This window comes from Lolium rigidum, chromosome 7 (assembly GCF_022539505.1).
Source record: "Lolium rigidum isolate FL_2022 chromosome 7, APGP_CSIRO_Lrig_0.1, whole genome shotgun sequence".
Classification (NCBI taxonomy): Eukaryota; Viridiplantae; Streptophyta; class Magnoliopsida; order Poales; family Poaceae; genus Lolium; species Lolium rigidum.
This window is the reverse complement of record NC_061514.1, coordinates 302,632,163-302,644,986: the sequence shown is the minus strand read 5'-3', so window position 1 is coordinate 302,644,986 and position 12,824 is coordinate 302,632,163. Positions and strand designations below refer to the sequence as shown.

Sequence of the window (12,824 nt, the reverse complement as noted above, 5' to 3'; positions counted from 1 at the left end):
AATCTTGCTGATCATTCTACAAAGAAACCTTTGGGTAAAGTTGATAATGTTCGCATTACCGTTAACAATAATCTTGTTCCCGTTGATTTTGTTGTCTTGGATATTGAATGCAATGCATCTTGTCCAATTATATTGGGAAGACCTTTTCTTCGAACTATTGGTGCTATTATTGATATGAGGGAAGGTAATATAAAATATCAATTTCCTCTCAAGAAAGGTATGGAACACTTCCCTAGAAAGAGAATGAAGGTACCTTATGATTCTATTATTAGAACAAATTATGATGTTGATGCTTCATCTCTCGATGTTACTTGATACACACTTTCTGCGCCTAGCTGAAAGGCGTTAAAGAAAAGCGCTTATGGGAGACAACCCATGTTTTTACCTACAGTACTTTGTTTTTATTTTGTGTCTTGGAAGTTGTTTACTACTGTAGCAACCTCTCCTTATCTTAGTTTTGAGTTTTGTTGTGCCAAGTTAAGCCGTTGATAGAAAAGTAAGTACTAGATTTGGATTACTGCGCAGTTCCAGATTTCTTTGCTGTCACGAATCTGAGCCCACTGCCCTGCAGGAAGCTCAGAAAATTATGCCAATTTACGTGCATGATCCTCAGATATGTACGCAACTTTCATTCAATTTGAGCATTTTCATTTGAGCAAGTCTGGTGCCATTTTAAAATTCGTCAATACGAACTGTTCTGTTTTGACAGATTCTGCCTTTTATTTCGCATTGCCTCTTTCGCTATGTTGGATGAATTTCTTTGATCCACTAATGTCCAGTAGCATTATGCAATGTCCAGAAGTGTTAAGAATGAGTGTGTCACCTCTGAATATGTCAATTTATATTGTGCACTAACTCTCTAATGAGTTGTTTCGAGTTTGGTGTGGAGGAAGTTTTCAAGGATCAAGAGAGGAGTATGATGCAACATGATCAAGGAGAGTGAAAGCTCTAAGCTTGGGGATGCACCCGGTGGTTCACCCCTGCATATATCAAGAAGACTCAAGCGTCTAAGCTTGGGGATGCCCAAGGCATCCCCTTCTTCATCAACAAATTATCAGGTTCCTCCCCTGAAACTACATTTTTATTCGGCCACATCTTATGTGCTTTTTCTTGGAGCGTCGGTTTGTTTTTGTTTTTGTTTTGTTTGAATAAAATGGATCCTAGCATTCACTTTATGGGAGAGATACACACTCCGCTGTAGCATATGGACAAATATGTCCTTGGTTTCTACTCATAGTATTCATGGCGAAGTTTCTCCTTCGATAAATTGTTATATGGTTGGAATTGGAAAATGATACATGTAGTAATTGCTATAAATGTTTTGGGTAATGTGATACTTGGCAATTGTTGTGCTCATGTTTAAGCTCTTGCATCATATGCTTTGCACCCATTAATGAAGAAATACATAGAGCATGCTAAAATTTGGTTTGCATATTTGGTTTCTCTAAGGTCTAGATAATTTCTAGTTTTGAGTTTGAACAACAAGGAAGACGGTATAGAGTATTATAATGCTTTCAATATGTCTTTTATGTGAGTTTTGCTGTACTAGTTCATCCTTGTGTTTGCCTCAAATAACCTTGCTAGCCTAAACCTTGTATCGAGAGGGAATACTTCTCATGCATCCAAAATACTTGAGCCAACCACTATGCCATTTGTGTCCACCATACCTACCTACTACATGGTATTTTCCAGCCATTCCAAAGTAAATTGCTTGAGTGCTACCTTTAAAATTCCATCATTCACCTTTGCAATATATAGCTCATGGGACAAATAGCTTAAAAACTATTGTGGTATTGAATATGTAATTATGCACTTTATCTCTTATTAAGTTGCTTGTTGTGCGATAACCATGTTTACTGGGGAACGCCATCAACTCATTGTTGAATTTCATGTGAGTTGCTATGCATGTTCGTCTTGTCTCGAAGTAAGGGCGATCTACACCGAGTTGAATGGTTTGAGCATGCATATTGTGAGAGAAGAACATTGGGCCGCTAACTAAAGCCATGTTCCATGGTGGAAGTTTCAGTTTTGGACAAACATCCTCAAATCTCTAATGAGAAAAGAATTAATTGTTGTTGAATGCTTAAAGCATTAAAAGAGGAGTCCATTATCTGTTGTCTATGTTGTCCCGGTATGGATGTCTAAGTTGAGAATAATCAAAAGCGAGAAATCCAAATGCGAGCTTTCTCCTTAGACCTTTGTACAGTCGGCATAGAGGTACCCCTTTGTGATACTTGGTTAAAGCATATGTATTGCGGTGATAATCCAGGTAGTCCAAGCTAATTAGGACAAGGTGCGAGCACTATTAGTACACTATGCATGAGGCTTGCAACTTATAAGATATAATTTACATGATGCATATGCTTTATTACTACCGTTGACAAAATTGTTTCATGTTTTCAAAATCAAAGCTCTAGCACAAATATAGCAATCGATGCTTTTCCTCTATGAGGACCATTCTCTTTACTTTTATGTTGAGTCAGTTCACCTATTTCTCTCCACCTCAAGAAGCAAACACTTGTGTGAACTGTGCATTGATTCTTACATACTTGCTTATTGCACTTATTATATTACTCTATGTTGACAATATCCATGAGATATACATGTTACAAGTTGAAAGCAACCGCTGAAACTTAATCTTCTTTTGTGTTGCTTCAATACCTTTACTTTGAATTATTGCTTTATGAGTTAACTCTTATGCAAGATTTATTGATGCTTGTCTTGAAGTGCTATTCATGAAAAGTCTTTGCTTTATGATTCACTTGTTTACTCATGTCATACACATTGTTTTGATCGCTGCATTCTCTACATATGCTTTACAAATAGTATGATCAAGTTTATGATGGCATGTCACTCCAGAAATTATCTTTGTTATCGTTTTACCTGCTCGGGACGAGCAGTACTAAGCTTGGGGATGCTGATACGTCTCCAACGTATCGATAATTTCTTGTGTTCCATGCCACATTATTGATGTTATCTACATGTTTTATGCACACTTTATATCATATTCGTGCATTTTCCGGAACTAACCTATTAACAAGATGCCGAAGTGCCGCTTGTCTGTTTTCTCGCTGTTTTTGGTTTCAGAAATCCTAGTAAAGAAATATTCTCGGAATTGGACGAAATAAAAGCCCAGAGGCCTATTTTCTCACGAAGCTTCCAGAAGTCCGAAGGAGAGACGAAGAGGGGCCACGGGGCGCCAAACCCTAGGGCGGCGCGGCCCCCCTTGGCCGCGCCGGCCCGTGGTGTGGCCCCCCGTGCCGCCTCTTGACTTGCCCTTCCGCCTACAAATAGCCTCCGTGACGAAACCCCCGGTACCGAGAGCCACGATACGGAAAACATTACCGAGACGCCGTCGCCGCCGATCCCATCTCGGGGGATCCCGGAGATCGCCTCCGGCACCCTGCCGGAGAGGGGAATCATCTCCCGGAGGACTCTACACCGCCATGGTCGCCTCCGGAGTGATGAGTGAGTAGTCTACCCCTGGACTATGGGTCCATAGCAGTAGCTAGATGGTTGTCTTCTCCCCATTGTGCTATCATTGTCGGATCTTGTGAGCTGCCTATCATGATCAAGATCATCTATATGTAATTCTATATGTTGCGTTTGTTGGGATCCGATGAATAGAGAATACTTGTTATGTTGATTATCAAAGTTATGCTTATGTGTTGTTTATGATCTTGCATGCTCTCCGTTATTAGTAGATGCTCCGGCCAAGTAGATGCTTTTAACTCCAAGAGGGAGTACTTATGCTCGATAGTGGGTTCATGCCTGCATTGACACCGGGACGAGTGACGAAAAGTTCTAAGGTTGTGTTGTGCTTGTTGCCACTAGGGATAAAACATTGATGCTATGTCTAAGGATGTAGTTGTTGATTACATTACGCACCATACTTAATGCAATTGTCTCGTTGCTTGCAACTTAATACTGGAGGGGTTCGGATGATAACTCGAAGGTGGACTTTTTAGGCATAGATGCGGTTGGATGGCGGTCTATGTACTTTGTCGTAATGCCCAATTAAATCTCACTATACTCATCATGATATGTATGTGCATGGTCATGCTCTCTTTATTTGTCAATTGCCCAACTGTAATTTGTTCACCCAACATGCTGTTCGTCTTATGGGAGAGACACCTCTAGTGAACTGTGGACCCCGGTCCAATTCTCTTTACTGAAATACAATCTACTGCAATACTTGTTTCTACTGTTTTCTCTGCAAACAATCATCTTCCACACAATACGGTTAATCCTTTGTTACAGCAAGCCGGTGAGATTGACAACCTCACTGTTTCGTTGGGGCAAAGTAGCTTGGTTGTGTTGTGCCGGTTCCACGTTGGCGCCGGAATCTCGGTGTTGCGCCGCACTACATCCCGCCGCCATCAACCTTCAACGTGCTTCTTGGCTCCTCCTGGTTCGATAAACCTTGGTTTCTTTCTGAGGGAAAACTTGCTGCTGTGCGCATCATACCTTCCTCTTGGGGTTGCCCAACGAACGTGTGAAATACACGCCATCAGACACTCCACACGAAAGCATGTGTATAGCTACGGAACACTTTTGATAAGTTGACGCATAGCTTACGAATGGAATTGGCCCTTCTTAATTTGGAAGTAGGGTTTGTAGTCTCTAACGTCCTGTAAAATTATGAAGAACGGGTCTCTTGACATCCGATAGCGGCACCGTAACATGACTTCCTTGTACACCGAATCAGCAAGGTGGAAGTAGTCTTTGTAAAGCCGGATGTGTCCGCCCACTCGGTTGCGCTTCACATTGGCCGAGTGGCCCTTCGTCGATCCCCAGTACACCGACATCTGCCTGCCATTGTGCTCGTGGATGAGGGAGGCCGCAACAACCATGAGTTGCGACGTCTCGTCGAACGAGGTGTCCACGACTTCCCCGTGGAGCATCCTGAGCAATTGTCCGAGGTCCATCTGCGGGGCAACAACAATAGATAAAGGGAAGCATAGTTGGCGGAAATGGTCGAACAATTCGTCGGTATCGTACCACACAATTTACCGAACATGCCCTATGCGTCGAGGCTGGTGGGGGCTCCGACTAGATGGTCGGCCAACAAGGACACGATCGATGAGGCAAGGGCTCTCCCCCTACCCGGCACTGAGTGTGGACTCCGGTGAGTCGTGGCCCGAACAGAGTTTGGCTACTGCGGCGAAGGGGTAGCGGGTGTCGGTGGGGTGGCGGTGCTGCCCTACGGCTGCAAAGAAAGGTAGGGGGCACAACTTTAGTCTGATGGATTTCGTTGTCCTAGCAGGCGGGGCTGGATAGGTCACACGGGCTGTCCGTGCTACTTCAACGCGTAGACGCGGGCATTCGCGTTTCAAATTTAAAGTGTGTTTGTATTTCAACGAACAGCCGGATGACTAGCTTTACCGTCACGCCGCTTGGTTTGCAAATAGACAAAATTTTGATCGCGCAGACGACAAAATCACTTTGCTCTACGTCGGACCCGTTGGAGGCGACACGTATGCTAGATACCACGCCCTCCCAACCATCCATAGTCTTTTCCACCTCATACTTTCCTACACTCTTTAAATACAGCTAGTACAGTTCTTGCTTCTTCGAGTAGCCGTAACTTTCCCTCAGTAATGCTACACTTCGCATTCGAGGTGACCTATCTTCTTCCAGTTCAACAGCAAGTCACCATGCCGTGCCGGGGCCATGTCACGACGGCCATCGAGCTCCTGCAGGACAGCATCCCCATGGTGTCCCTCGCCGTCGCGGCCGCCGCGCTGTACGCGCGGGCGTCGTCGTCGCTCCTCCGCCCTGGACTCCCGCGCCTCATCGCCCTCCTCCCCCTGTTCCCGCTCCTCGTCGCCGCGCCCCTGGCCTTCCCCTCCTCCGCCATCGTCCGGGGCCTCGCTGCCTTCTTCCTGGCCTGGCTCTGCACCTTCAAGCTCGCCCTCCTCGCCGTCGGCCGCGGCCCGCTCGACCCCGCCCTTCCCGTGCTGCCGTTCCTCTTCACCGCCTTGCTCCCCGTCAAGCTCGCCGCCAGAGCCTCCAAGGCCAAGCCGGTGTCCCTCGTTTCTTGCGCGGTGAAGGTGGCCGTCATAGCCGCCGTGGTCCGGCTCTACCAGTTCAACGACCGCCTGCACCTGTACGCGCGCCTAGCCCTGTACGGCGTCCACACGTACTGCTTCCTGGACCTCCTCCTCCCCTGCATCGCGGCTGCCGCCGCCGCGCTCGGCATGGAGGCGGAACCGCAGTTCAACCGGCCGTACCTGGCGTCGTCGCTACGGGACTTCTGGGGCCGCAGGTGGAACCTCATGGTTTCCGCCATCCTCCGGCCGTCGGTCTACGACCCCGTCCGCGCGCTGGCCGGGATCCCTGCCGCTGTCCTAGCTACCTTCGCCGTGTCCGCGCTGATGCACGAGGCCATGGTGTACTACCTCAGCCTTCAGTGGCGGTCCGACGGCATGATGGCTGCTTTCTTCCTGCTCCACGGCGTTTGCTGCGTCGTCGAGGGGTGGTGCGCGCGGCGGTGGCCGGCGCCGCCGCGGGCCGTGGCTACGGTGCTGGTTGGGCTCTTCGTCACGGCCACGTCCTTCTGGCTCTTCTTCCCTGCGCTTTGCAAGGACGGAGTTGAGGAGAAGCTGCTGCAGGAGTGGGCTGCGGTGGCCGCCTTCTTCCAGGACGCCGGCGGGAAGATACCATGGTCCATGGTACGCACAACTTAGTACCCTGTTTGGCACTCTGTTGACAGATCAAATCTAATTAACTCTGAAAAGGAGAAAAATAAAGGAGCATGTTGGGATGTCCGTTAGAGGTTGGATTAAACTAGCTAGATGCATGGACCTTGGGCGCCTTGCCACGCCATTCTTTCTTGTTGTCATTTAAATAGAAAGAAAAAATAGACGTGATGCCGGACAAGGATTTTGTGCACATGGGAGTCAGTGCTCCCTTCACTTTTTGATTTTTGAAAATTTTAGATTCTCATATTTCTCTGCTTTCAAGAATTATGACATTAAATATGTAGATAGATGTGTATACGAGGATTGGAATCAAAAAAATCTCGTCAAAAAATACGTTATATTTTTGGAGATGCAAAAAAGACAAATTTCTGACAGTACACTGACAAAATATACGTACTATTGTACTACTATTTATAGTCAGAATTTTTTTTTTGTATTTTCCAAAATACAAAGTATTTTTTAATGGGACTTTTTTGACTACACTCCTCGTGTCCAAAATACAAAGTATTTTCTGACAAAATATACGTACTATTGTACTACTAATTGCCTCAAAAGAAAAAGTTCAAATTCAGAAGTTGAACAAATTATCAGTGGCGTGGAAACGTTCAAATTCAGGAATACAAAACACAACAGAGTGAAAATGAACACTAAAAAAAGCTTGAGCTCCGTATGGAATTCTGAAAACGGTGAAGACATCATTTTAATGAGGGAAGACATGGTTGCTCTCCCGTGACCTAGCTGCCGCCCTCCTCCTCTCCCGCCCCCCTCCCAGGGGCGGCGGAGGATCCACCCCACCCGAGCAGCCGCCCTCGGACCGCATGCCTCGGCCCTGGCCCCGGCTGCGGCCTTGGCCCCGGCTCCGGCCCAGGCCTCGGCCACAGCCCTGGTCCCCGCCCCGGCCTCGACGGTAGTGGCAATGCCCCTTCCGTCGAACGACGAGCGGGGAGGAGAGGGTTTCCGCGGCGGCATTCCATGGGAGGTGATGAAGCTCCGTGGAGGAAGCCGGGCGGCACGGCTACTTGGGCGGGGCCTGATGCTCTCCGTCGGTAGCCATGGAGGATTCGGTGGAGCGGTGGCGGCCTCCGCCCCCGGTGACGGTTCGGCGGTGGTACGCATGATCCGCGCCGCCGTCCTCTTCTCTATTGATCCGGTAGGAGGGACTGTCGGCGTGGGGGCTGCCGTTCTTGCTTTGTTTTTGGTGGCAGTCCTCGGGTTTCTCACAAGCGAAGTGGAAGATCTGTCAGAGGTCAGTTTGCTTTGATCTGGCTGGAGAGATGAGTTCCGAAAAGCTCCGCCGGCGAATGAAACAGTGCATATTTTGCCTGGAGTTTGCTGGATTGGGTGGTATTCGGTCGAGCGCACCCATGTTTTTATTCCGAACGTTTGGTTCCGGAGGGAGCAGCGCGAAGCTCTATTCTATGTTGACATAAGGTGACTTTTTGGTCCATGTTGAATTCAGAAGAAGGAATATCATGAAGGCCGGATTGGTGGACTGGCTAAAGGAGGTTTCAGTCTCCATGATGCTGAGGGATTTGCTTGGCGTTCTGGTCTCTGCAGCAATGGTATGCATGTGGGGCCGGCAGCACAGGTGAAGTTCAAAGTCTTACATCTCAGGGTGAAAAGTAGCCTTAACTGGTTGTGCCTGGCACCTTGTTGGAGGCATTGTTTTGAGTATGGGGACTATCTTCAGGGTGAAAACCTAAAACCTTTGGTCGGACGACGACGGCACTGGTGCACTGTTCCCTTCTTGGAGGCGTCACTTTTGGAGAGTCTGTATTTCAGGGGTTGTCACGGTGGTGGTTGTATTGTTGTTGCTAGGTCTGTAATGTTGTAGCGGGACTTTTATTTCTTAGTTTTCTTTACTCTTTTTTGGATGTGTGCATCCGTACTGCCACTAGGATGGGGCGTTATTGCAGAGACTGGATGTAATTGGTATCTTTTGATATTAATATATTCCTTTTATCGATTTTTTAGGGAAGACATAATTACACTCAAACATTAAGACTGAACAAGCCAGAAACGACCAACAACCAATCACTATCCTCCTAATGACTTCACAATAGTGGATTTGTTTCTCGGGCCTGTATATATACGGGTCGACGGTCCAGTTTCTCGGGCCCCCGAACTTCCGATACGGGCCGGCCCACCGATTCGGGTGCTGTTCTGCGCCACTTTCGGCCTAACCCGTAAATCCGCCGGAAAATTCAGTTCCGGCGGGATTTACGGGCTCTGTTAGAGATGCTCTTAGAACCTAGTACGTCACCGGCCGACCGTTTGGAAACTGCTAGGGCTAATGTCTGATGACGAAACCTGAAGACAAGTGGCCAGATCAAAAGACTGGAATCCAATAAGATATATGCACTGGCTGACGTTCTACCAATTCCCATGTCCGAAATTAGATGGCACAGCATCTTGTACGCGGGCCTTTTCTTCAGAGCTAGGAATTCACATACCTAATGGCAGACTTTTTCTTACTGTACGTAATTGTTTCAGCGTCTGACGCGCGTGCGCAACTGCATGAGTAAACCGCCCTACCTACGACGCATTCTAGGCTTTGACTGCTTGAGTTTATCTAGCTTTGACTCCGGCGTGCCGTGCCCAGGTCTCTTCCTAGAAACAGCCGGGTGAATTCCACGTCAATATCCTAAGCTAATGAAGGTATGTACTCAAGATTACTCCTTTGCTGGCCGGCCTTCAGAACAGTAGAGTAGCACCCAAGATGACCATCAACCTTTCTCCACCCGCAGCCGCAGCTTCCATCCAAGCAACAGCGAAGGTTCTCATGATTTACCTGTCATTTTTTTTGGCTTATCCTTCTATTGCTTATTATACCTTTCTCATCTTACCTAGATTATTTGTTATTCTTAGGCTTGCTGGTCCCTGGTGCTGTGGGCAAGCTAATTAATCTCGGCTCCGTGTGAAATGCTAAGGTAACTGTAGAGCTCAATGTATTTTTGTAATAAAAGGTTGAAGAATCTAATGTATTTTTGTAGTTACACCACTAATGTGTCATATCTGTAGTTTAATAAAAGCCTTTTATCAAAACATTGTGTCATGTCGGAAAAATTGGACCACTGGCATTAAATTAGTGAACATGTAAATTTGTGAACTTTGACAAAGGAAGCTCAATCAAGTTAATTGACATGACAAATGAGAAAAGAGAGAAATAATGTATTCGTATAGAACAACACTAAGTCAAAAATAGGTGTTCTCTCCGATTCATATTACTTGATGCAAATATAAATATATCTAGACATATTTTAGTTGTAGATACATCCATCCATATTTTAGTTGTAGATACATTCACTTTAACATCTAGTACTATGGATCAGAGGGAGTAAAATAAACCAAAATCAGGCTCTTATCGTTGAATAGGTATACAACCATTATCTCAACGTCTCAGGTGCGGTCCATGTTTTTTACTAGCCACATCTTGGACAACCAACTTGATAACGACTCTATATCCATAGCATCTTTTCCAACAGTGACATCTCCTTATTTGAAATTGTACCTTCCAAAAAAAATACACGTAACAAGGACACATTAAGTCGGTAATTAGTGAGGATGGGCCCACGTAGTTGATAACAAGTAATTGTGTTGTAGGATCCACATGAACACGGGTATTAGCGTTTGAAAATTTGACCACACGCTATATACGCGATGGATCCACGTACCCGGGGGTAAGATATGGGCGTGTGGCGGTGGTATCCAAACTGTAGATAATCAGGCGAAAGGGAGAAAGGGAGAGCTGGAAGAAAATAAAACTAGCAGGCATAGCGTGAAGACTAAGAAAGCAAGAGAAAATAAGTAAACAAAATCAAGGAATACCAGCCTGAATATTGGATGTGTACAGAATCATCAAAGGACAGCTTGGAAGGAGAGTCATACCACAGTCACCACACTTTTTTTTTTGGCTCAAGGAGAGTTATACACCTATTATAAATAAATAAATTTTAAATTTATTTCAAAATTTTAAGAAGAATTGATAAATCCCCGGGCATACATCGGATATTCTATTTTCACGCACAAGGTTAAAATATTCCATCTAATCAACGGAAATTGCCATTTTCTAAACAAACCAGAAAAACGGCAGGGCAAGGCAAGATACATAATCTGTGAGAAATAATTAGGGCTACTAGATAACTCCAGCAGTCAAGCCCACGGGCAAGGCAGGCGCGAGGAAGCATATTCCGGACACGGAAGAACCACCTCAAAGAAAAAGTCCTCCATCCGACGTGTTGCTTACCCTGTAAGGCAGAAGACTAATGGGCGCCTTTTTTTTTTTTGCATGGACTAATGGGCGCCTTTGTTGGGATGATAACAGCGTCCGACGTGGTAGAGTACCTCCCAAGTTTCGTAGATATACGGTGTACATCTAGAAGGGAATATGGATAAGTACAAATCTCACAGAAGGACACGCGTCCCTTTCCCTCGAAGCCTATATATGTAAGCAGCGCCGTGCATTCGCCCCTGCAACTAACTCCTCCTCCCCCCAAAGGTTCTCTCTCTCTCTCTCGCTCATGAAAATTCTGTCGATCACTACTTGTCCTATGCTCTGCTGTCTATGTCCTCGTCTCACCTAGATTCAATTGCTGTTCGTAGGTATGATCGTGGCTTCCGCTATGGGCCAAGTGACGCAGCCGCCGCCTGCGAAATACGATCTGGTTCTCGATCCAGAGGGTGGCTTGATTTTCATAGAGGATGGAGCGAAACCAACCGTAGCTGGTATTTATACCCTGACTTTTCCTCTTCTTCGTTTTCTATATCGTTTCTAGTTTTACGCAAGTTTCGTGAATAGCTTAGTAAGTTGGAGTATATAGTACTAGTATATCTATAGATTTCTAGTACAGATTTCTGCTGGTTAAAACTGTGTAGTAGTCGGGGGCTTCTCTCGGGATCTTGATCCATCCCTCCGGATAGGGATTCCACGTAGGAGCCCGACGCGCAAACTCCCTCTTGTGAAGCGTATGCGACATGGTCAAGCCGAATATATAACAGATCTGAAACAAACGGTATTCAGATCCACGTTACGATCACGTTAGGTGGAGATCCTTCAGAGGTCTAGAAGATCGTGTTCAGTTTACTACCATGATGCAAGAATTCTAAGCGTTGCTTATTATTATTATTATTATGACAGGATATGAATGACACAGAGTAAGAGCAAATCGAGGCCTGTCCGGAACCGCGAGGATGCGCTCATGCCTCAACATATATATGCTCCGCAACTGCTGGTCGAGTCTTCCTCAACATAATATAAAGCCGATCGAGCCATGGTCTGCTCAAGTGTTCGTCCTTTGGCGTCATTTCTCAAAGTCGCAGAAATAGCAACCTTGATACTGGGTCTCGGATGGTCTGAAGAAACAAGTACAGTATGTTTCTTCACTAGTACTGGTGAAGATATGTTCAGTGGTGAAACAAGATAAAATTCAGAAGCGGCTCTCGGTAACATATGTTTGGTGTAAATAGTTTATGGTATATATGAGGGCCTAGTAGTGTGTATATGGTATGCGTGTGATGTACGTATTACCCTAGGGCCTAGTACTGTATTGCTTACGTAAGAAACCCGTGCTTGTTTTGCTTTGTTTACTCGGTAACCAGAAATTACAGCCTCTTTGTTGAACAAAAAAACAAAAGAAATTACATCATGGCCCTGGAGCACCCCGCACGCGTACAATCGGCCCTCGCGTCAACGGTAGCGTGGCGCTAATGGACAGTTATCAGTAGTAGCAACATCATTACAGCAACATTCCTGGCGAGTATTACACCAGGGGCACATCAAGGAGCTTGATGATATCAGAAGAAAGGCCGACCACCGCGTTGAGGGAGAGCAAGGCGTGAGTGAGGGGGTTACCGTGTACGTACACGCGTGATCAGACGGTACAGAGCAGTTGGGCATTTCTTTTTTTCTTATGCCCAAGGCCGGCGGCTGGGCATTATTTCTCCCTGCTGGGCGTCTTTTTTTTCAACGGAAAGCTAGCTTGCTGTTTAATTAATTCCATTTGGAAACCAAAGCTTGCTGTTTAATTAGCGGTATGAAAACTTGGTTGAGTTCACGGTCTGGTATGTTTTTTTTCTAGGCTGGTAACAAATCTTGGGGCGTAACTACTTCACTGCAGACAT

The 12,824-nt window shown here is 46.0% G+C and overlaps 1 protein-coding gene across 4 annotated transcripts; it reads left to right on the top strand.

Annotated features, from left to right (window-relative positions):
* The first annotated feature begins 5,594 nt into the window (after window positions 1-5,594).
* Window positions 5,595-12,290, top strand: LOC124678541 (acyl-CoA--sterol O-acyltransferase 1-like). 4 transcript variants are annotated; one of them, XM_047214417.1, is made up of 6 exons: window positions 5,595-6,674; window positions 9,307-9,362; window positions 9,452-9,480; window positions 9,573-11,202; window positions 11,307-11,429; window positions 11,842-12,290. In XM_047214417.1, exons 1-2 carry the CDS (start codon window positions 5,601-5,603, stop codon window positions 9,316-9,318), a joined length of 1,086 nt encoding a protein of 361 aa, XP_047070373.1. In that variant the 5' UTR covers window positions 5,595-5,600; the 3' UTR covers window positions 9,319-9,362; window positions 9,452-9,480; window positions 9,573-11,202; window positions 11,307-11,429; window positions 11,842-12,290. The 4 variants fall into 4 exon arrangements, with proteins under 4 accessions (XP_047070373.1, XP_047070374.1, XP_047070372.1 ...); XM_047214418.1 differs by having other exon boundaries at window positions 9,307-9,480; window positions 9,573-9,634; window positions 11,029-11,202; XM_047214416.1 differs by having other exon boundaries at window positions 9,307-9,480.
* The last annotated feature ends 534 nt before the right edge of the window (window positions 12,291-12,824 follow it).

Excerpts from the sequence above, each read along its gene's own strand:
- LOC124678541 (XM_047214415.1), top strand. The coding sequence starts at position 5,601 with ATGCTACACTTCGCATTCGAGGTGACCTATCTTCTTCCAGTTCAACAG. Across the intron at positions 6,675-9,572 it reads GGAAGATACCATGGTCCATG|GCTTGCTGGTCCCTGGTGCT; the intron begins GTACGCACAACT and ends TGTTATTCTTAG.